Below are 22,709 nucleotides of genomic sequence, written 5' to 3'. Positions count from 1 at the left end.
ATTCTTTATAGGTGGAACTAAGCTAATCTCAGCCAGGACCAGGTTGGCACCAGCAGAGAAGGTTGACCTGTGACTTTCTTTCTGAGGGTGTGAAGGAGACTTTTGTTTGTGCTCCTGTTTCCTGGAGGTGTTCTGTGGTTTGCCTGGAGCTTTGCACATACACACACTCAACCTGCCATCCTCTTCCTCCCCCGGCTCCCCCCTCTGCAGTACTTGTATTATATAATCCCTTGTTGCTGTTGTTTTTGTAGCCAATTTTCACGGCGCTGACCAAAGAGCCCTAGATTTTCTAGTCTCCCAACCTGGGTTCAAATCTTGTTTCAATAGCATAAGTGTGTGATCTTGAGCAAACTGTTTCCTTTCTTTGGCTCTCTCAGTCCATCTCCCCTCTAGATGAGGGAATTATACCTGAAATCTACAGATCCCTTTGGGGATCCATGGATAGATTGGGGGGTAGGGGTGAACTTGGACATTGTATTATTTTAATAACTATTTCAATAGCTATGATTTCCTTTGCAACTCTATGCATTTTATTTTATGCATCTGAGAAGGGGTCCATAAGTTTTTTCAGAGTGCCAAAGGGATCCATGGCCTCAAAAAGGTTAAGAACTCTTGTGGGAGGCAGCTAGGTGGCACAGTGGATAAAGCACCAGCCCTGGATTCAGGAGGACCTGAGTTCAAATCCAGCCTCAGACACTTGACACTTACTAGCTGTGTGACCCTGGGCAAGTCACTTAACCCTCGTTGCCCTGAGGGGGAAAAAAAAAAAGGTTAAGAACTCTCTTGCCCGTAAGATCTCCAAGCCCCTTCCTGTTCCATGGCTCTGTATTTCCCAGGAAGGATAGGGAGTCTCCCTCTAACCCCACTTTCCACTCACCCCCTCCCCCATATACACACTCTATTGCCCCTCGGTGGTTTCCTCCCTTCCCTACCATCCCTTACCCATCTACGATCATCTCTCTTATCTCCCCCTCACATAAGCCCACAGTCCCCTTCCTAGACCAAACAGCCTTTCCTTTATGTTCTTTCGGGACCACCCCCTTACAATTGCCCACGCCCTTTAAAGCTCCCTATGTCCTCGGACTGATCCATCCTCTCTGCTTTTGCTTTTGAGTGAGGCAATCGCTGATTACTCAGGAGTCTCCCCAGAAAGGGCTGGAGCTTTTCAACCTCTTGTCCTTCTCACCTGCTAATTACCAGGGAAGGATTTCATTATGGTCAATTATGGCTGCAGCCATTCCTTCCCCTCACCACTGCCCTCCACTCAGAAGGCAGTGGCTGCCCCCTGGCTGGCAGGCAGAGTGGATTAGAATAGGACCTGGGATGAGGGGGACTGGGGTCACTGGGATTATTCTGGGTTACAACAACAGAATTAAGCCTCTGTCCCTGCCTAACTCCCCACGATCCGATTAGAGGCTACCCTCCAGCCTGTAGCTCTGGGGTCATTTGGGCTCAGAAGGTCACTGCCTTTGCCCCAAACTCTTTCTCCTCCCTTCCCCCCCTCCCACTCTCAAGGCAATTCTGTCTTATCTGAGTATTTAGTCAACAAGCATTTATTTGATTCGATTCCATTCTGCCAAGAAGTATTAAGCACCTACTATGTGCAAGATACTGTCCTAGGTGCTGGGCAAACAAACACAAGAAACAATCGGTCCTAAAAGAGTTTTTATTCTGGGGGGAGGGAGAAGGAGGATGAACTAGGTATACAAATAAATATAGAATTAAGATGATGACCCTAGACTTTATTTGCCCAATAGGATAAGATTTGGTGAGGGGAAAATGGGGAGGAAGTAGGGGGTAGGGAAACTGTTTGTTCTCTTAGAAACGTTAAAGGTAAAGGAAGGAGAAACAGGAGGATGAGAGTCTGGAAATTCTGCCTAGGGACCACCTGGTGCCCTGGTTCTTCCTGTTTGCCTACCCCACCCCATCCCTACCTCCCTGCTTATTAGAATCCTAGCTCTGGCCTCAGCTCCAGAAGCACCTCCAGGAAAACTCCCCCGACTGCCCCAGCCCACACCGATGTTTCATCCGCTTAGCTCTCAGAGTCTTCATTGTCAGCCACTTGCAAAATCACCCACTCCTAGAAATGTCAGAGATGCTAGGGACCTTAGAGAGAACCTAGTCCACTCCCTGCTTTTACGGAGGAGCTGAGGCCCAGAGAAGGAAAGCAACTTGCCCAAGCCAACACACCAAACTCATGGAAGAGCTGGGAGCAGGACCCACTTCTCCTGACTCCCATTGTTCAGTTAACAGACTGCTGTCGTTGTGCTTTTAAAGATGCTGAAGGGTAGGTAACTCCACCAGTATTCACCGTCCCACACACTGTCCGTCATGGTGCCTTTGCGCGTGGTATCTAGTGAATACCAGATGGATCGAGGAATTCAATCACTTGGAGCCTGCGTTTATTAGCCAGCCAGAAACGAGAAGTGAAGGCAGGAGGGAAGGGCTGGAGAGGAAAGATCTAGTGGCTGGCAGTCGCCCTGGTCCTGTGAGGTTCCAGCCTCATGAGTCACTGCTGGGCTTCCTTCTCCTCCTCTTCCTCCTCTCTCTAACTTTCCAGTAACAGGATTTCTTAAGTGGAGTCTGTAGGAAACTCATAAAGAAGAACCACAAACATCTGGAAAGCTTCTTGCTTCTTGCATCTCTCCCTGCCCTTCCCTCCAAGACACCTGTTGCTTTTCTTCACCAACAGCTACCCGTGAGATGGAAATGGTGCCTGAGTTTGGCAGGTTCCAGGAGTGCCAGAGCAGAAGAGACTTACTCCAGGGGGCAGGGCGGAGGAGGGGACCCAGGAGTCCTGGCACCTTTGTCCAATACACCTTGCTGGCTGTCTGTGTAGCGGCCAATAAAGCCCCCTCCAGAATGTAAGCTCCTTCACTATAGGGACTGTTTTTGCATACCCCTAGCTCTTAGCACAGGACCTGTACACAGTAAGCACTTAATAAATGCTTGTTGACTGGGCAAAGGAAATCTGCTTGGTCCACCTTCTGCTTCTGTTCTTTTTGCATCTATAGTAGCTGAGGGGGTTTGTTTGGGGGATTAGGGTCTAGGGGGTGGGGTAGGGGTGGGGATGATGAGAACAGAGGAAGTGAAAATAGAAAACTCCTAAACTTAGATGGGGGAGGGGGGTGGACCCTGCCTGAGGGGTCTTAGGGGGCTTGGTCTTTGATTTAGCCCACAAGTCTCTCCTTTGTTGCTTAGGAATATGATGGCTAGGGGGCAGCTAGGTGGTGCAGTGGATAAAGCACCAGCCCTGGATTCAGGAGTACCCGAGTTCAAATCTGGCCTCAGACACTTGACACATACTAGCTGTGTGACCCTGGGCAAGTCACTTAACCCTCATTGGCCCGCCAAAAAAAATTTTTTTTTTAATTTAAAAAAAAAAAGGAAAATGATGGCTAACCACCTTATAGAGAGATGAAAGACTCAGAGTGCAAAAATGAGGGTTTGTTTGGTTTGGGTTTTTTGGATACAGCAATTGGGGATTCCCCCCCCCCTTTTGACTATATTTTTTATAACAAGGGTTTTTTCTTCCTTCTTCAATGGAAAGGGGGCAATGAGGGTGGGGGGAAGAAAAGGTAATTTTTTTGCTGATTAAAAAAATAAAATAATTTTTTTAAAAGAGGAGGAATATGGTATAGTGATGTGTGCTGAACCAGGAGTCAGAAGAACTGGGTTTGGGTCTCAATTTCAGCATTTATTCTCCATATTACCTCAGCAAAGTCATTTGTGCTTCAGGTTCATCTTAAAAAGAGAATAAATCATAATAGTACTGTCAATTCCACTGGCCTGTTGTGGAGAAAGAACCTTGTAAACTTTAAAAAGTTATGTAAATATGTTATTGTGGTTGTCATTGGTTTTTTTTTTTTTTTTTTTTTTAGGCAATGGGTGTTAAGTGACTTGCCCAGGGTCACACAGCTAGTAAGTGTCAAGTGTCTGAGGCCGGATTTGAACTCAGGTACTCCTGAATCCAGGGCCGGTGCTTTAACCACTGCGCCACCTAGCTGCCCTGTCATTGTTAATAATGAATTCTACTGGGGCGAAGTGGATATCGTACCTGCCCTAGAGTTAGAAGGACCTGAGTTCAAATGTGGCCTCAGACACTTATTAGCTGTGTGACCTTGGGCAACTTAACCTGATTGCCTAAAAAAAAAAAGTAATGAATTCTACTCTTACTCAGGGGAAATACTGAACCAAGGCAGCTAGTTTGACACAGGGATAGAGCTCTGGACCTCGACTCAGGATGACCTGAGCTCCAACTCAACCTCAAACACCAGCTGTTTCACAAGTCACTTAACCAGCTGGGCAAGTCACTTAACCTCTTCTTGCCTCAGATACCTCAACTGTAAAATGGAAGTAATAATAGCACCTACTTCACAGGGTTGTTGTAAGGATCAAATGAGATAGTATTTGTAATGCACTTAGCATGCCTGGTATATAGTAGATGCTTAATAAATCCTGTTCTTTTTCCCTTTCCCAAAGGAGCCTGAGTTTCCATACTGTATCCCACATAAAAATTGGGGGTTTTTACTAAAGTCCTTGGGAGGGCAATGTCTTGGAGTTCTCTGTGTGATCTGAGCCTTGCCAGGATTTGGGAATAGGCCAAACAGCTGTCCCCAAATGTTCATGTGGTTCCTGCTAACTGGGGCCTGCGAGTTCTGATTCTGACATGGCTTCCTTGCATTTGATGGAGGGGAGGAGTGCTCCCATGTCTGGATGCTCTATTCATTGCAAATTTGCCTCCCTCCTTCTTCCCTATGTGCATTTGTAGGGCATACCAAGTTAAGCCAGTGACTGCTGATGTCGGACCCTCAACTTCTGTATCCTAACTTAGAATCAAAGGCAGCTTTCAGGGAGAAGGAAAAAGAAGACTGTGCTTTTAAGAGAAATTCAGTAAAATCTATGGCAAGGTCCTCAGGAAGTGGTGCAAAGAAGGGCTTTGGAACAATTCAATATAAGCATTTCATAAATGTCTACTATGTGCCAGGCTCAATGCCAGGAGTACAAAAATTAAATGACACAAGGTGCTTACGTCCTATAGAAAGCTCGTTTTCTGTCCTGGATTTCTCAGCAGGGCCCAAGGGGTCACCCCTTCCATTCCTCTGCCCCTATAGTCTAGCTTCTTAAACTGTGTTCAAGACCCCATATGGGGTTGAATAACTGAATGTGGGGGTAATAAAAATTTCATCAACTGTAAGAGGTTATGTATACCTGTATACCCAGGGTCGAGTAAAAATTTCTCGGGTGAAAAGGGGTCATGAAAGGAAAAATTTTTTTAAAACCCTGCCCTAGAGAAGAGAGACTTTGCTTTGCTTGCTTTAGTCAGTGATTTGAAGAGGTCTCTTCTTGGAGCTGAATAAAAGAAGGGTCTTGAGTTCTGCCCCTGGACCTTCCTAATGAATGGCATGCAAATCTCTAGAACTTGGACAGCTGTCTCTACTCCTCATGGATCCTTGTTTTGCATGCAGCCTGACTGGCCTGCTTCTAACCCTAGGGTAACCCTTCTGGAGGGGAGGGGTCACTGGGAGTAGGTGAGGAGAATTGGGGAACAGAGATCTCTGCCTTCAGATCCAGGAAATTACTGAATCCATGTAAATTCAGAGTGAGTTCCATAAACATTCATTAAGCACCTTCTATGAACAAGGGGCAGTCAAGAGATACCAGGACACAAAAAAATAGATAAATAAATACAATCTAATTTGAGAAGGCAAAAAGCATGAAGGGGCTGGGGAGGGGGAGGTTCCTAGTAACCATACTAACTATGCCAGAGCTGCTGAGGAATGGCTCTGCCTTTCCTTACAACAGGAGGCTCCTAACTTGGGGTCTGAGAATAGATTTCAGGGGGTCCATGAACTAAGATGGGGGAGCGGGGAATTACATCTTTATTTCAAAATAGTCAGATTCTTTTGTAACCCTATGTATTTTACCTTCATTCAAAAACATTATTCAAAGAAGGAATCTATAAGTTTCACCGGAGTTCCAAGGGGCAAGGCTAAGAATGCCTGACTTAGAGTAATAAGGGGATGGTATCCTTAGAAATCCTCTCCCTGTAGTGTCAATAACATCATTCCCTTGGCTCCAGCACACTTTGAACCTTAAAGTCAAGGGATCTTACAGGTCATCTTAGCCTAAGCTCCCCATTTTATCCAGAAGGAAGCTTGGGCCCAGAGAGGGAAGTGACCCAATTGTCCATGATCACACAGCAGAATAGCAGCTGAACTGGGACTCCAGCCTAGGTCTCCTGGTTCCTAGGTCAATGCCACTTCTACCATGTAGGATTATAGGCTTAAACATGCAAAGGACTTCAGAATTTACTTAATCCCATGCCTTCATTTTACATAAGAGGAAACTGAGGCCCAGAGAGGTCCAGGGACTTGGACAAGGTCACGTACGTAGGTGGTCAGAGGCAGGATCTGGTGAGAATGGAGTTCCAGGTCCACCCTAGAAGCCTCCCTCCCTTGATCCTGTGATGGGAACAAATGACTTCGAGCCCACAACCCTGAGTGGGGCTCCTTCTAAGGACCAGCAGCAACTCATCTGTCTCAAGTCCTCAGAACTCTAGTTTGCAATCTGAAGAGAAGCCAGAACTGCAGCTGTGCCTCATTTTAATAAGAAAGGCACATTCCTAGAAAGTCCTGCATTAATTGAATATTTCGGAATTCCTCGCTAGCATGTAGCTTGGCTCTCAATATAATACATCCTGAATTGGATCATGCAATTAGAGGATTTAGAGCTGAAACAGATTGTACAAATCATCTAATCCACAAACCCTTCCCCTCCCACCTTTTTTGGGGGCAGGAAGTAGCTGAGCCTGGATTTGAACCCAGGTGTTCTGACTCCAAATCCATTGCTCTCCACTTGAATTGAAGTATTAAAAGCAAACCCTAATCCAATCCTAAAGCTTTTATTTTGGGGGGAAGTGAACCTAATTTCTCTCTTTTTTGGAAATCTGGATTTTTCAGGGATGGAATTTGCTTTACACACACACACACACACACATGCATTTTTATCATTTAAATTTATCTAAATTTTATCATTCAAAAAATTAAAACGGGGGGGGGGGGAATCACTTACTGCATTAATTGAGAGATCCTAAACTGTACCTGGTCAAGAATGGAACTTTTCCCCTCTAAAGGTTTGCTGGGAAAACCTGTAAACTGGGGATTCTACAATTTAGTGTTTCTCAGGTACCATCCAGAGCCCATTTTTGGAGTAAGGTGGCATCTTGCTGGCTCAGACCTTCTTAGAGTAGCTCCCTAGTCACTTTCTTGTCCTTTGTTCCTTTGTCTTCTGACTCCAGGGACTGATTTGATTGCTCAGTTTCTAGGGGCCACTTTCTCTTACTCCACTAAGTGAGTTTTTTGGGTTTTTTTGGTTTGTTTTCTTTTCCCCTCCTAACTCAGCTTCTACTCCTGTTTCTTCTACTAAGCAGTTCTTTGGCTTTGGGAAAATGACTCCCCCTTTCTGGGCTGCATTTCTACATTGGTAAAAGAGGTTTTGTTTTTATTTTTGTTTTTGTTTTCTCTTAAAGGTTTAAAAAAAGAGTTGGACAGAAGTGGATAGAATGTGAGGCCTGGAGTCAGGAAGACTCATCTTCCTGATTTCAGATCCAGCTTCAGACACTTGCTAGCTGTGTGACCCTAGGCAATCACTCAACCCTTCTTGCCTCAGTTACATCATCTGTTACAGGAGCTAGAGATGGAAATAGCAAACCACTCAGTATCTTTGCCAAGAAAACCCCACAAGTGGTTACAAGGAGTCGGAAATGACTGAACAACAACAAAAGATGGGGTTAGGGAGCAGCTAGGTGGAGCAGTGGATAAAGCACTAGCCCTAGATTCAGGAGGACCTGAGTTCAAATCCGGCCTCAGACACTTGACACTTAGTAGCTGTGTGACACCCTGGGCAAGTCACTTAACCCTCATTGCTCCGGAAAAAAAAAGATGGGGTTAAACTAGATGATTGCCTAGGTGCTTCCCATCTATAAATAACCTATGATTGTAGAGGCAGGTCTATTTTGGAATAGAAAGATGCTCCTACTATCTAGCTTCTTTTATCTGGGAAACAAGTCCATCAGCCTTTAGAAGTATTCTAAAAATTTTTACTGCTGGTAGCTTCGGAGAAGCAGATGGCTTAAAATTCACAAAGAAAGCAAAAGTCTTTGAGTTTCAAAGTCTTACTTCGAGGTTATCCCAGGTGTTCTTTGGAATGCAAATGGAGCTAAGACGGTTTTTATCTTATCTTCCAACCTCTTCTTTCCTCTCACTACTGAGCTCTTTTAAAATTGTAGCATTTCTGAATAGGAAGAGATCTTGGAAATCCTTCCAGTGTTGAACATTCCAAAACCTGTGGCTCCTGCATTCTCTCTCCCTTAAAATCAATTCTCATCCTAAATCATCTTCCCCATTTTTTCTGCTACCACACCACCACCACCCCCAGGCCACCCCACCTCCTTACTTACACCTATGTATATACTGCTTTCATAATGAGACCTTTTAGGGAAACATTGTTGTCCTTCCTTCCTGGGGGCGGGGGAGGGGGGGGGGTCCATGACCTGCACTGAATTGGATTTTGAAGGGAGGGAGAGGGTTATCAAGACTTGTACCGAATTGAATTTTGAAGGGATGGAGGCCTGTGCAAGGTCACCTCCCTCCCTCTCTCCTTCAGAGTCATCTGGGTCCAGTGGCAGGATATATATCAGGATGACTGGAAATGGCCTCAGATGTTTTAGGCAATTGGGGTTCAGTGACTTGCCCAGGGTCACACAGCTAGTAAGTATCTGAGGTGAGATTTGAACTCAGGTCCTCTTGACTCCAGGGCTGGTGTTCTATCCACTGTATACCTAACTGCAAATAAAGGAACATACATTTAGAAATGTAAGGGATCTTAGAGACCCTCTAGTCCACTCCCTTTCTTTACAGATGAAGGATGCTAAAGCCCAGAGGGACTAAGTTACTTACTCAGGGTTACTTAGCTAATAAGCAAATGCAGTAGGAATCGAACCCAGTTTCTCTGACTCCAAATCCAGTACTCTTTGGGTAGAAAAATTTGGAAACTCAATTATATTCCTACTTCATGTCGGAAAAGTGATCTTAGGTTATTATTCCCACTGTCAGTCTCTGAAATACAGTTCTGTGGCAAGATTATTTTCATCCTGGGCTTTGGGTGAAGTAAAGAAGGGCCTGACCTTGAGTTCCCCAGTAAGTCTAACCTGGGGAAGTGTCTAGCCTACCATGCTGAGCCCTGGTGGTGTAGGGACTACCTGGGAGTGAAAACAGAAAGACATTCAGAACTGTCCTTGAACCAAGAGTTTTCTACTTGGCCCATCCAGATATGATTCATGCTCTTTGCTGCAGGGTCAACTTCCCACTGCTTAGAGTCCAGTCCAAACACCCTGGCAGGTCAAATCTGTCCACTGTCTGGTTTTTCCCTGTGTGACCCCTATGTTCGAGCTGGGCCAGTCTCCTCATCCCCTTAATATTCTCCATAGTTCCAAGGATGTGTTCATGCCTGGAACCTCCTTTTCCACCCTCCCATCTACCTTTGCAAGTCCTCCCATGCTTCAAGACCAAGCTCAAATCCTATGTTTTCCATAAAGACCAATTAGTCTAGTCCACAGTAATTAATAGGATTATGGTCCTTTGAGATAGGAAGAATCTTAGAGATGATCTGGCCCAAAGCCTTCATTTGCCAGGTAAGCTTTCATTCAACAAACATTCATGGAATGCTTCCCATGTGTGAAGCAGTGCGCTAGGCACTAGAGGGAGGGGAAATATAAAGATGAAAAAAGATAACTGGATTGTCAACTAGAGAACGGGGCTGTGTTTTGTCTTTGTTTCCACTTGCACATAATAGCTGCTTAATGGGTATTTTAAAGATTGATAGAGATACAGTTCCTGATCTCAAGAAGAGGCAGCAGGGTATAATAAGGGATAAGACCTGGGATCGACTCCTACCCTTACCTCTCTAGGCCCCAGTTTCATCATCTATAAAATGAGGGGGCTGGATTGGGGGGGAGGGGGCAACTAGGTGCCACAATAGATAGAATGCTGGGCTTCTGGTCAGGAAGATTCTACTTCCTGAGTTCATAATCTAGCCTCAGACACTTACTAGCTGTGTGATCCTAAGCAAGTTACTTGACCTCGTTTGCCTCAGTTTCTTCATCGGTCAGATGAACTGGAAAAGGAAATGACAGAATTTTTGACAAGACCCCAAATGGGGTCACAAAGAATCAGACACGACTGAAAAATGGCACGAGGTCCTTCTAGCTCTAATTCTATGAGTAGTTCGACCTTGACTTCAAGGATGAGGAGTGGCACTCTTTCTTCCTCAGGGCTTTCTGGAGCATTCATTATTCCATTTCCGGAGCTCTTAGAATGGACAGCCTGGTTACCTTTTCCTAGGGGGTCTCCTCTCCCCAGCTGGCTGGGTGAGCTCTGTGAGGGCAGGAATGGTGCCTCTACTTCTTAACACCTATACCATGGCCCCCAGTACAATCCTTTGTATGTATAAAGGGCCTAGATATTTGTTTATTGTTCTTCTTCCCAAACTTGGCCTTCCTGCCTATAAAATAAGGGTAAAAGACTTGCCAAAGAGTCATAGAATCAGGGCAGCTAGGTGGCACAGTGGATAGAGCACTGGCCCTGGATTCAGGAGGACCTGAGTTCAAATCCAGCCTCAGACACTTAACACTTACTAGCTGTGTGACCCTGGGCAAGTCACTTAACCCCAATTGCCTCACCAAAAAAAAAAAGTCATAGAATCAGTAGTTGAGTTGGGACTAGAACCCATCCACAAACCTTCAACCAGGAATCAATTCTCTCTCTCTCTCTCTCTCTCTCTCTCTCTCTCTCTCTCTCTCTCTTTCTCTCCCCCTCCCTCTCACACACACACACACACACACACACACACACACACACACATACACACACACTTAATGCTGTAGTGGAGAGAACATTGGGTTGTGGCCTGGGTTTTGGCTATGGATTTGTCACTTTATCCCCCCATTAAAATTATTTTTTAAAAAAATTATTTTTGCACTTTGGTTTTCTTATCACCATAGTTTCCCCCGTTGTTCTCTTCATCTCTTCTTGGAGAATCATCCATTTTCCTAGAGATGAAGACAGGAAGGAAGGAAAGAAAGAAAAAAGTGATGGTGATGGTGATGGTGGAGGTACTTCATGTACAGGGGAACGAAGTAGAACAAAAGGAAAAAAAGATCCAGGAAAAGTGATCTAGGAAAATTTGAGACATAAGTGAATTGGTAGGAGCGAGGGAGTGGGATTAGGGAAACCTTCATCTTAAGAGAAGTTCAACCTTAGAGGAAGAGAATTCTGAAAAGGGAAGATGAGAGTGTGTTCCAGGCCATGGTATGAGGGTAAATGTTTAATATTTGGCTCTCCCCACCCCCCAAAAAATTGTACGCAGGACACACTTTTAATTTAAATCCAAATTATTACCATTTATCCATCACTTTATTAAATCTAGACAATCAACAAAACAAATCAAGCCCTGATTTATAATAGTCGCATTGAAAATTTAACAATCAGCTCTCCCAAGCCAGTTTGAGCTGACCCCAGCACACCCCCTCATTCCAAGTAGCATTGCATAGCCTGCATAGAGGATTTTCCTATCAGGAAAATCCAGATTAGCTAGAATATTTAAGCAATAGGCTGTACTCACTAGTCAGATTTTCTCCATAATTGGAGATTAAACCATTTGTTTCTACCCTTGTTGAAAATTTTCCTAGAATGACCTAGAATCTCCCAGAGACTCCGGGACACCATTCTGAGACAATAGAAAGGGCCTTGGGATGGGATTTCAGTCTAGGTTCTTTGGCTTACTGTGTGACCTTAAGCAAGTGACTCTAAGCCTCCCTCTCTAAGCCAGCGGATAGTGGGAAGGTGGCCATTAGCATCGTTACAGCATAGGAAGGGTGGTGCCTTTGGATGCTAATACTTAACAAATCTGCATGAAAGTAAGGTTTGGATTCTAAGTAGGACGGAGTCTGGGAGGCCGAGGAGGGGAGGGATCTCATTTAATCAATCCCAGCTAGAAATTCAAGCACTTGAGGAAAAAAAGAAAAAAAAAACAACCCTTCTTGTTTTTCTCTCTCTTTGGGAGATAAGCTTTGGCTGGGAAGTTGGGCTGGGTGTTTGGCTCTTTGCCTTTAGAAGGACATTTGCAGGCTTGAGAGGGAAGGCCGGATAGAGTCTAGAGGTGGACAGGTTAGAGGTTTCTTTAAGCTAGAAAATCCCTAAAAGTTGAAGGGGAGGGAGGCAGCTAGGTGGCTCAGTGGATAAAACACCGGCCCTGAATTCAGGAGGACCTGAATTTAAATCTGGCCTCAGACACCTGACACTTACTAGCTGTGTGACCCTGGGAAAGTCACTTAACCCTTGTTACCCTGCCAAAAAAAACAAACAACCAAAAAAAAGTTGAAGGGGACCTCGAGAAACTGGCCTGAACCGGAGCTATCAAGAGCAGAGGGATTGGGAGTTTTGTCTGTGGCAAGGAGGGTTAAATGACATTCAGAGAGCTGGCTTCTTTCCCCATGTTGGTCTTTCAGCCTATGGCACAAGGTATAACTGCCACTCCTCCCTTGCTGAGCCCCTGCCTCCTTCTTCCTCTGCTGCACATCCGACCCTAAACTTTTCCTGGGGGCTGGAAAGTCAGGGATCATTGACCATGCTCAGGCTGCCCTCCCTACCAGCATAACCCAACCAGGGCAGAGGGTTCCCACCACCACCCTACCCCACCACCACCACCACTCAAATTTGGCTCAGGGCCAGAATTTCCGGTTAAAACTCTGGCCTTGACTTCATAACTCCTTGTCTTGTCTATTAAACTAAGCCATCCAGCCATCAGAGAACGGAGGAGTCTTATTGTGTGGTAAGAAATAATGAGGATGGGGAATTCAGAGAAACAGTTTGTATGAACTGAACCGGAGCCAGGAGGACTGTGTGCACAATGAATACAATGATGTTAATGAAAAGACTTGCTAAAAGGAAGCTGGGCTCTGAGGAGCTAGAAAAAAAAAAACCTAATGCAACACACCTCCCTCTTCTTAGTGGAGAGGCAGGATGTTGTGAGATGTGTGCGCTGTATCTGGTATTTTTGTTTAATTGTTTTCCCTGGTTACAAGGGAAAGTTCAATGGGTATCAAGTGTTGAGGGTGGGAAGAGGGAGTGTTCGTCGTACATCCAGAAGAATCTTAGTAAAGAGGGCAATGGACTTGGTGTTCAGAACACCTGGGTTTGCTGCCGCTAATAGTGTGTGACCCTGGGCAAGCTGTTTGCCTCAAACCTGGCTACAGTGGATATGAAGAGTCAAAAAAAGGGGTCTGGGGCTGGGTGGGAAGGGGTAGTTGGCACCAACTCTGGAATTCAAGGACCTGAGTTCAAATCTTGCTACTTACTACCTTTGTGGCTTTGGGAATATCATTTCTCTAAGCCTCAGTTTCCTCATCTGTAAAATGAGGATATTGAACTAGATTTCCCTTCCTGTTCTATATCCTACTAAGTACAGCCAGACATTATGTCTAGGCAGTAGGGGAAAAAATACAAAAGATAAGACAATCCCTTCCCTCAAGGGTTCAAAGCCTGCCTCTAACTGAACTACCTCTATGAATATTGGAAAGGAAATAACTAGCACCTGCAGAGGGTGGTTGTCAGTATGAGATAATGCATGTAAAACCCTTTGTAAAGGTTTAAATTCTATTATAAATTTGAGCCATTGTTATTATTAAAAACAAAAACCATCAGTAAAACATTTTTTTAAATGTTTAAAGAAAAAAAGTCTATTTTCACCTAAACCCTACTGATTCATTTAAACTGAGTGGTGTGCAGGTCTATTGTCCTTCTCTCTTACCCTCCCAAGCCTGTTCTGTAAGAGGAGATGATATTGTCTGAATCAAATCAGGAGCTACCTCTGGACTCTTATTTGGCCAGGGAGGATTTGGAAAATTTAGTGGGTTCATATCAAGAAGGGGTTGCCCACAAGTCTTTGATCTTCCAGCTCATCCCCTCCCTCTCCTTTATCTCCTCCAGATGGAATTTATTATGGAGACAATCAGTTTAATACAGTGAGTGAGTCAGGAACTGCCACCCTCAAGCCTCGGCCAAGAGTCCGCCCCCTGTTAACCTTCTTACCCCTGGTGAGTATGGAGTTCCAGCCTGCTGGAGTGTGGGCTGGCAGAGGGAGGCACCAGGCCTGCCGGCCTGAGGCTGAGGGGGTGGGAGCCACGTGGCGGTAGTGGTAGGCTCCTCCTCCCCTTGACTCATGTGAGGTCATCTTTGTCCTTGGTGCCATTACCAGAAGAGGACCAGTCTCTCCCTAATAGACAGCAGTCATTGACTATGAAGAAGTGGGGAATTAGCTACTTGGGCTTCTAGGTGAAGTCAAGTCAAGAAGCATTTATTAAATACCTACCATGTGCGAGAGGCAACTAGGTGGCAAAGTGGATAGAGTACTGGGCCTGGAGTCAGGAAGATTCATCTTCTTCAGTTCAAATCCAGCCTCAGACAATCACTGACTGTGTGACTCTGGGCAAGTCACTTAACTCTGTTTGCTTCCATTCCTCATCTGTAAAATGAGCTGGAGAAGGAAATGGCAGACCATTCTTCCAGTACCTTTGCCAAGAAAACCCCAAATAGGATCACGACTGAAAAATTACTTACAACAATAACAACAAAAAATGTGCCAGCCACTGGGCTAAGCCCCAAGGACACAAAGAAAGGCAAAAACAAAACAAAAACCCTGTGGTGTTTAGTCAGGGGCAAGGGGTCAGGATAGAGGGAGAGTATGAGATGTGCCCAGGAGATGGGGATAGTGGGAACTTTGAGCACCATGGATGGTAAACAGATATTTTGTAAGCTTGGGTTTACATTAAATCAATCACTTCTAGAGTTTAGAAAGACTTTCTTATTTTATTTTTCCTTCGTTCAACATATTTGAAAGATGCACCTTACCCTTACTCCTTCACTGCCCCTGCCTCCCCCCCAAAAAAATTACCACTGGATAGTAGCTACATCAATTTCCAACTCAAGTCCCACCTTTTCTGTCTTCAATTTTTCCCATGTGCATATATCTAAGTCTACATAGATATAGATGTAGATATGTATGTATATGCATATATATGTGTATATACACACACATATATATGTGTGTGTATATCTATCTATCTTGTCTCCCCTCATTATTTTTGGAGGGCAGGAGCTGTGCCTTTTTTTTTTTTTTTAAACTCCCTGGGCACAGAGTAGGCTGTGATTAGATAAATGTTTTAGATGATTGTCAGTCAGTAAGCATTTATTAAGGGCCTAATTAATATGTGCTAGGCACTGTATTAAGAGCTGGGCATACAAAGACAGGCAGAAGACAGTCCCTGCCCTTAAGGAGCTCACAATCTAACAAGGGAGACAATGTACCAAAAAAAAATGTACAAACAAGCTATGTACAGGATAAATAGGAAATAATCAACAGAGGGGTGGCACTAGAATTAAGAGGGATTGGGAAAGGTTTCCTGTAAAAGGTGGGATTTTTAGCTAGGAATTGAAGGAAGACAGGGAAGCCATGAAGAAGTGAAGAGGAAGAACAATCGAGGCATGGAGGGCAGCCAGAGAAAATGCTTGGATTGTGAAGGCATTTGGATTTTAGATGGGAAGGAGAATGGATTTGGAGAATGGATTTTTGCTTCCATGATGGCGATGGTTACTTCCCAGGGTGGGCCAGGTCCTGTGAGATATGTCGACTACTAGGATTGATCCCAAAATACTTGGGAGAGGGCTGACTCCTGCCTTCCCAGCTCAACCATCCATTTGGGTCAAGTCAGTGGTTATATGTAGTTGATGGGTGACACTCTTGTCAGACTATAGACACAGCTCCCAGCAGAGAATTTTGCTTAGCCTAGTTTGCAGGTCAGGTTTAGAGTCATGAGGAGTTGACTCCTTACTGGAAAAAATGCTTTTTTAAAGCTCTGCCCATTGCTGGGAGACTAAAAGGATTAGCTTGGATCCTCCTTAGGGGGATGGGCACCAGGAGCTAATTTGACTGTGTCCCCATCCAACACTCTTCCTCAAAATTTTTGCCCACCCAGGTGACAAATCTGATTCCTACACTGTACATCAAGGGCCCTTTTGGAGGGTTACAAAGAGGGCCGGGAAGGAAAAGAGGTACGGGGGTGTTGGAACACTGACTTTGGAGTCAAAGGATCTGAGTTCAAATTCTGCCTCTGACAGTACCTGTGTGATCTTGGGAAACTCAACCTCCTTAAAGCAGTTTCTCCATTTGTAAAAAACCAGAGGCTTAGACTAGATGGGCCTCCTAAGTCCCCTCTGCCTCTGGATCTATGATCCTGATGTGATATAGGAGGAATGTTCACTGTCAGCCCTAATGCCTCAGTAATGGAGGAAGTAGATGGGATGACTGTATGTAAACCTTGGGTTTTGTTGATTAAGCAGCTTGTAAAATCTATCTCTTTCTCCCTTTTGTGACTCCCTGTTCATCTCTGTGCTCCCCTGAGCAGTGAAAACCCATCTTCTCCTTTCCTGCCCACAGATCCAGCACACCCTCAGGACACTTCTGCTCTCTGGGTTACAGAGAGCCCCTGGGTTAAACTGAGTGGGGTGGACTAGACCCCACTCACTAGAGGGCTGCCCCTCTCAGATCCCTTCTCGTCACCCTATTCAGGCCATGGGGCAGGGAGGAGGGCAGCCCGCCCCCCACACACACACACACCTCTGTCAAGTCATGTTAGTCTCCTTTCATTGCCCTGGGCTGGGGGCGGGCGCAGTAACTGGATTGATGCCCAGGGCCTTGCCTACTTGCTCTCTTGGAAGTTGACACCAAGTTGGCAGGGGCATTGTACAGCGTGGTTCTCACACTCACTAGAAACCTCCTCAAGGCTTCTCTGGCATGGGGTGGGAGGGGAGGAGAAAAGAGAAAGCTGTGTCCAGGGCTTAAAAGGAGGGAAAAGGAGTAGAGTTGCTACCAGGAACATTTGGGATGATTGGTATGTTGGGGTAGGTGGAAAGGGAAGTCTCTTTCACCAGGGACTGTCCCCTTCTCTGGATGTCTCCTCCAGTTCTAGGACAGCCTTCTTTCTGACAAGGAAGGAGAAAAGGGGACAGAATGAGCTTTGGAGAAAGGATGGGCCTGGCAATGGGGAGAAGAGGATGGGAACCAGCCATCTTTCCCCTCTCCCCATAAGTTTTATTTTTTTCCATTTGAAGTGGGGACAAGGGGAAAAAACCATGATGTCATGGAAAAGTTGTTCCTCAACCAGCCTTAGCCAAGGAACTGAGAGGACCCATGTTAAATTAGAGATATTTTAGCAATTGAGATGCTCTGAGAGTGGCAGCTACGTGGCACAGTGGATAGAGTGCCGGGCCTGGAGTCAGGAAGACTCTTCTTCCTGAGTTCAGATCTGGCCCAGACAGCTTGGTGACCTTAGGCAAATCATTTCACCCTGTTTGCCTCAGTTTTCTCATCTATCAAATGAGCTGGAAAGGGAAATAGCAAACCATTCCAAGTATCTGTGCCAAGAAAACCCCAAATGGCATCATGAGTCAGAGAAAGACCTGAGTTTAAATGTGACCCTGGGCACGTCACCTAACCCTGTCTGCCTCAGTTTCCCCATCTGTAAAATGATCTGGAGAAGAAAATGGTGAACCACTCCAGGATCTTTGCCAAGAAAACCCCAAATGAGGCCACAAAGAGTCAGACACAACTGAAAAAAGTGAACAACAATAAAAATGGTTCTGAGAGCTCCTCTGTAGGTCGTGTCTGTATGACCTTGAGCAAGTCACTTCTCTCTGGGTTTCATCTTCCTCATCTATAAAATGAGGACCACCTGACCTCTAAAGACTCCTCCAGTCATAGGTCTATGATCCTATGTACTTCAGGGCAAGAAGCCTATAATTCACTGTATCTTTTTTTACCCCATCTTCCAATTTGGAGCTTCCTGGTGAAAATAGAGGAAATGTTACTGGAACTGAGCCAACAAACTGGAGATGAGTGTGTACTTTCCCCTATCGGGCTCCCACTTGACCTCTCCAGACCCAGACCAGACCGTCCCCAAATGAGGTATAGACAGGGAATTAAACATTTAATACCAATGTGATATAAGGAACTGGCCAGACAGGTCCTCAGTGCCTGGGGCAGCGAGAGCATTTCAGTCACCCCACCCTCTCTGAGTCAGGCTGGATAATTGGGGGGGGGGGTTCCTGGGCTGTGCCCTGAAGGTGTCATTCTGATTATCCCATCCACCCTCTGGACCATTATCTTTGCTTAATGGCCACTGGAATGGGGAGACCAGATTCATCAGCTAAAGGCCCACTGCACCCGGCTACTTCTTTTCTTAATAGGCTTTTATACATCTCCTAGATTTTCCCTCTCCCTTCCCCTCCCTTTCCCCAGAGCCATATCTTACAACTAAGAATTTTTTTTTTTTTGGCGGGGCAATGATGGTTAAGTGACTTGCCCAGGGTCACACAGCTAGTAAGTGTTGTGTCTAAGGTTGTATTTGTTTTGTTTTTGTTTTTTAGTGTGGCAATGGGGGTTAAGTGACTTGCTCAGGGTCACACAGCTAGTAAGTGTTAAGTGTCTGAGGCCAGGTTTGAACCCAGGTACTCCTGACTCCAGGGCCGGTGCTCTATCCACTTCGCCACTTAGCTGCCCCTAAGGTTGTATTTGAACTCAGATCCTCCTGAATCCAGGGCCTGTGCTTTATCCACTGTGCCACCTAGCTGCCCCCAACTAAGAATTTTTTTTTTATTTTTTTTTTTTTTAGTGAGGCAATTGGGGTTAAGTGACTTACCCAGGGTCACACAGCTAGTAAGTGTTAAGTGTCTGAGGCCGGATTTGAACTCAGGTACTCCTGACTCCAGGGCCGGTGCTCTATCCACTGTGCCACCTAGCTGCCCCAAGAATTTTTTAAAAGAAGAAAAAGGAAGTAAAGGAAGAAGAGAAAAAGTTAGCAAAACCTATCGATCTATCAAAAAGATCTGATGCCGCACCCCCACCTTACCACCCCCCACACTTCACCCCACCCTCCTCCCCCTGCCTTCTGCAGAGGACTAGGAGAAAATGTCTTCTAATATCGCTTCTTTGAGACTAAGCTTATTTCATAAGCATTTGCCCAGGTTCTGTTGGACTTTAGGTAGAGGAGATGAGTGGTCATCTTGATTTTGGCTGGTTAATGGACTTGATGTGATCTGGTGTGAGAGAAGACTGAGGCAATCCTGGGGTAAGCCACCAGTTTTGCTGGGAGGGAACAATCTACTCCTGAGTCCACCTCCTGAGATACGCAAGTCTTTCCTGGCGTCCTGACTCTACAAGAAAGAAATTATATCCAGGGTTATACTGGTAAATGTTTAACAACTAATTCTCTTCGGGGGTGAGGGGGAGTAAGCATAACATACTTTTAAGTTTAATCTGTATATTAACATTTTTTCCATCACTTTCTTGAGTCGACAAGCAACAAAACACATCAAGCCTTAATTTATAGTGTTTCCTGGTTTCAGAGTTATGCATACCCACACTGAAAATTTAGCAATTGAGTCTTTTCTGCCTTCACCACAGCCCTGGTTATATCCGGCCTGTGGATGATCTGAGCAGCCTGGTTATTCCTCTTCTCTCTGGTAGCCCTTGGAGAAAAAAGAGATAGAGAGAAGATGGGAACTAGAATCCTCTAATGAATAGCAAAATGAGGAAAGAGAACAATCAGTAATTTGGAGGTGGATTGAGGTAAAGGGGTAAATCTCTTTTCCTTTTTTTTTTCTTTCTTTCTTTTTCTCTCTAAGGGTTAAGTGACTTGCCCAGGATCACACAGCTAGGATCAAGTGTCTGAGGCTGGATTTGAACTCAGGTCCTCCTGAATCCAGGGCCGGTGCTTTATCCACTGCATCACCTAACTGCCCCTGTGAATCTCTTTTCAAAAAATGTAGCTGATTAAAGCAGAGATTGCAGTCGTGATCTCAAACAAGGCAACAATAAAAAATAGACTGGATCTAAAGAGAGAAAAGAAACTGCATTTTCCTTAAAGGCACCATAGACAGTGAATTAGTATCAATACATAGATAGGCACTGAATGGCACAGCATCTAAATACTTAAAGGAAAAGTTCATTGAATTACAGACCAAATTGATGGTAAAACTATAAAAGTGAGGGGTTTTGGTGTTTTTCCTCTTGGAGCTAGACAAATCTAACCAAAATAATATATAATCAAGAAAAGTTAAGGACCTGAATAAAATTTTAGAAAAGTCAGATAAGCTAAACCTCTTGAGATTACTGAATGGGGAAGGCATATACTTATTTCTCACATTTACAAAAATTTTCCATGTACTAGGGCATAAGAAACACACACACACACACACACACACAAATGTTCAGAAAAGCAAAATACCATGAATTAACAGTAGACATGCAATTTGGCATAAGAAGGGCACCTGCCCTTCATCTGTTTTCCATGAGTCCTGGGCTTTTTTATTCTGCTCCCTTCCCCGGTTTGGCATCACCACCCCTCACCAGATGGTATCGGCCCAGACTGGAAAAACAATGATTGTTTTTTTGTATTTTTTTTTTAAGTGAGGCAATTGGGGTTGAGTGACTTGCCCAGGGTCACACAGCTAGTAAGTGTTAAGTGTCTGAGGCCAGATTTGAACTCAGGTACTCCTGACTCCAGGGCCGGTGCTCTATCCACTGTGCCACCTAGCTGCCCCAATGATTGTTTTTTTATCCAGTAGTTATGAAAAACCTTGCCATCAGTGCTGGGTTTGTAGGAAGAGTAGGAAGGAACTTTGATATCTATGGTCCTCACTTGAGCAGCTAGATGGTGTAACATAGCACACTGGGTCTAGAGTCAAGAAGACCTGTATTCAAATCCAGCCTCAGAAAGTAACTGTATAACTCTGGGCAAGTCAATTAACTTCTGTCTGCTTCAGTTTCCTTAACTGTAAAATAACAGCACCTACCTCCCAGAGCTGTTGTGGGGATCAAATGAGATATTTGTAAAGTACTTAGCATAGCACTGGTATATAATAGGCACTTAATAAATGCTTCTTCCCTTCCTCCTTCTTGGGATAAACCTCTTCCCAGGCCAAATGAACTATGTCAAGGGATAGGGATGGGAACTTTTCAATTAAAGACTCTTTCCCTTATGTTCTTCCATACCCCCACACCCCTGGCCAGTGTAGACAAGCTGTACCTCCCTCTGGAGCCTGGATGGGTTGGCACAGGGTAGGGTAGCAAGGGTGTGGGACCTGGTGGAAAGACTAACTGTGGTTGTGATGTCCAGCCAAGCCTCTACCTACCAACCAATCTCTGAGCCTGAATGACCGGGCTTGGCTGGGTAAGGAATTCTAAGAATGAAGATCTGTGTGTATATAACAACAAGCCCTGGGTGTGGGGAGAGGGTATCCAAGAACAAAGAGCTTTGTGAAAGTGTCTAATAGAACTCTGGGTCCAAGGAGAGAGGTAAGGAAACCTGGCTCACTGGATAGGTAGAGTTCGTGGGCTAAGCCCTGTGTCTAGGACAAGGTTTCTTAAACGGGGGCCCATAAATTTGTTTCTAATATCTCTGAGAAGGAATCCATAGAATTCACCAGACTGCCAAAGGGGTCTCAGACCCTAAAATAAGTTAACAACCCCCTATAATCTCAGGATAAAAAAAGACAACAGCATGAATTCTCAGCCCTTAGGAACAGTATGGTTAACAAGCATTTATTTTTCTGCTTTTTGAGAGTTCAGGGCCCTCCATTTTAAAACTTTTTTTTCCTTCTTTTTTTAAGTTTTATTAACATTTTATTTAAAGTTTTGAGTTTCAAATTTTATTTCTCCCTCCCTCCCCTTCTCCCTCCCTGAAATGATAAGCAATAGATATAGGTTATACATGTGCAGTTATGTAAAACATTTCCATATAAGACTTGATAAAAGAAAAAAATGAAAGAAAGTGAGAAATAGCATGCTTCAGTCAATATCAGTTCTTTCTTTGGAGGTGGATAGTATGTTTCATCAATAGTCCTTTGGAATTGTCTTGGATCATTGTATTGCTGAGAATAGTTATGTCATTCACATCAAACAATATTGCTGTTACTGTGCACAACATTCTCCTGGTTTTGCTCACTTCACTATACATCAGTTCATACAAGTCTTTCCAGGCCTTTCTGAAACCATCCTGCTTGTCATTTCTTATAGCACAATAATATTTCATCACAATCATACACCACAGCTTTGTTCAGCCATTCCCCAATTGATGGGCATTCCTGTTGTCCATTTCCTAGCCACCACAAAGAGCTGCTATAAATATTTTTGTACAAATAGGTCTTTTTTCTCTTTTTTGGAATGTCTTTGGGATATAAACCCGGCAATGCTATTGCTGGATCAAAGGGTATACAGTTCTATAGCCCTTTGGGCACAGTTCCAAGTTAACAAGCATTTATTAAGCACTTACTATGTATCAGGCACTATCACTGAAGGTACAAAGAAAGTAAAAAAAATAGTACCTGTGCAAAAGGAGCTCTCGTTCTAATAGGGCAGACAACATGCAAACACCTATGTACATCCACACAAGATATATGAGGGGTAAATTGGAGGTAACCTTAGAGGAAAGGCATGAACATCGAGAAGGTAGGATTTTAGCTGAAATTTGAAGGAACCCAGAAGAGCATTCTCAGCACCAGGGACAGCTAATGAGAGGCAGAGTAAAGAGATGG

The 22,709-nt window shown here is 44.6% G+C and overlaps 1 protein-coding gene across 2 annotated transcripts in view; it reads left to right on the top strand.

The window, feature by feature from the left end:
* Positions 1 to 22,709, top strand: part of C4H6orf132 (chromosome 4 C6orf132 homolog) — a 51,326-nt gene that overhangs the window by 5,634 nt on the left and 22,983 nt on the right. The window contains exon 2 of one of the 2 annotated variants that reach the window (XM_043999491.1): positions 14,049 to 14,155. The exons of the other annotated variant lie outside the window; for it this stretch is intronic. Coding sequence (XP_043855426.1) covers positions 14,049 to 14,155 — 107 coding nt within the window. The remainder of the gene's footprint in view (positions 1 to 14,048; positions 14,156 to 22,709) is intronic. 2 annotated transcript variants of the gene reach the window in all.

This window comes from Dromiciops gliroides, chromosome 4 (assembly GCF_019393635.1).
Source record: "Dromiciops gliroides isolate mDroGli1 chromosome 4, mDroGli1.pri, whole genome shotgun sequence".
NCBI classification, from domain to species: Eukaryota; Metazoa; Chordata; class Mammalia; order Microbiotheria; family Microbiotheriidae; genus Dromiciops; species Dromiciops gliroides.
The sequence above is the reverse complement of the archived record's forward strand: the minus strand, read 5'-3'. Positions and strand labels throughout refer to the sequence as shown.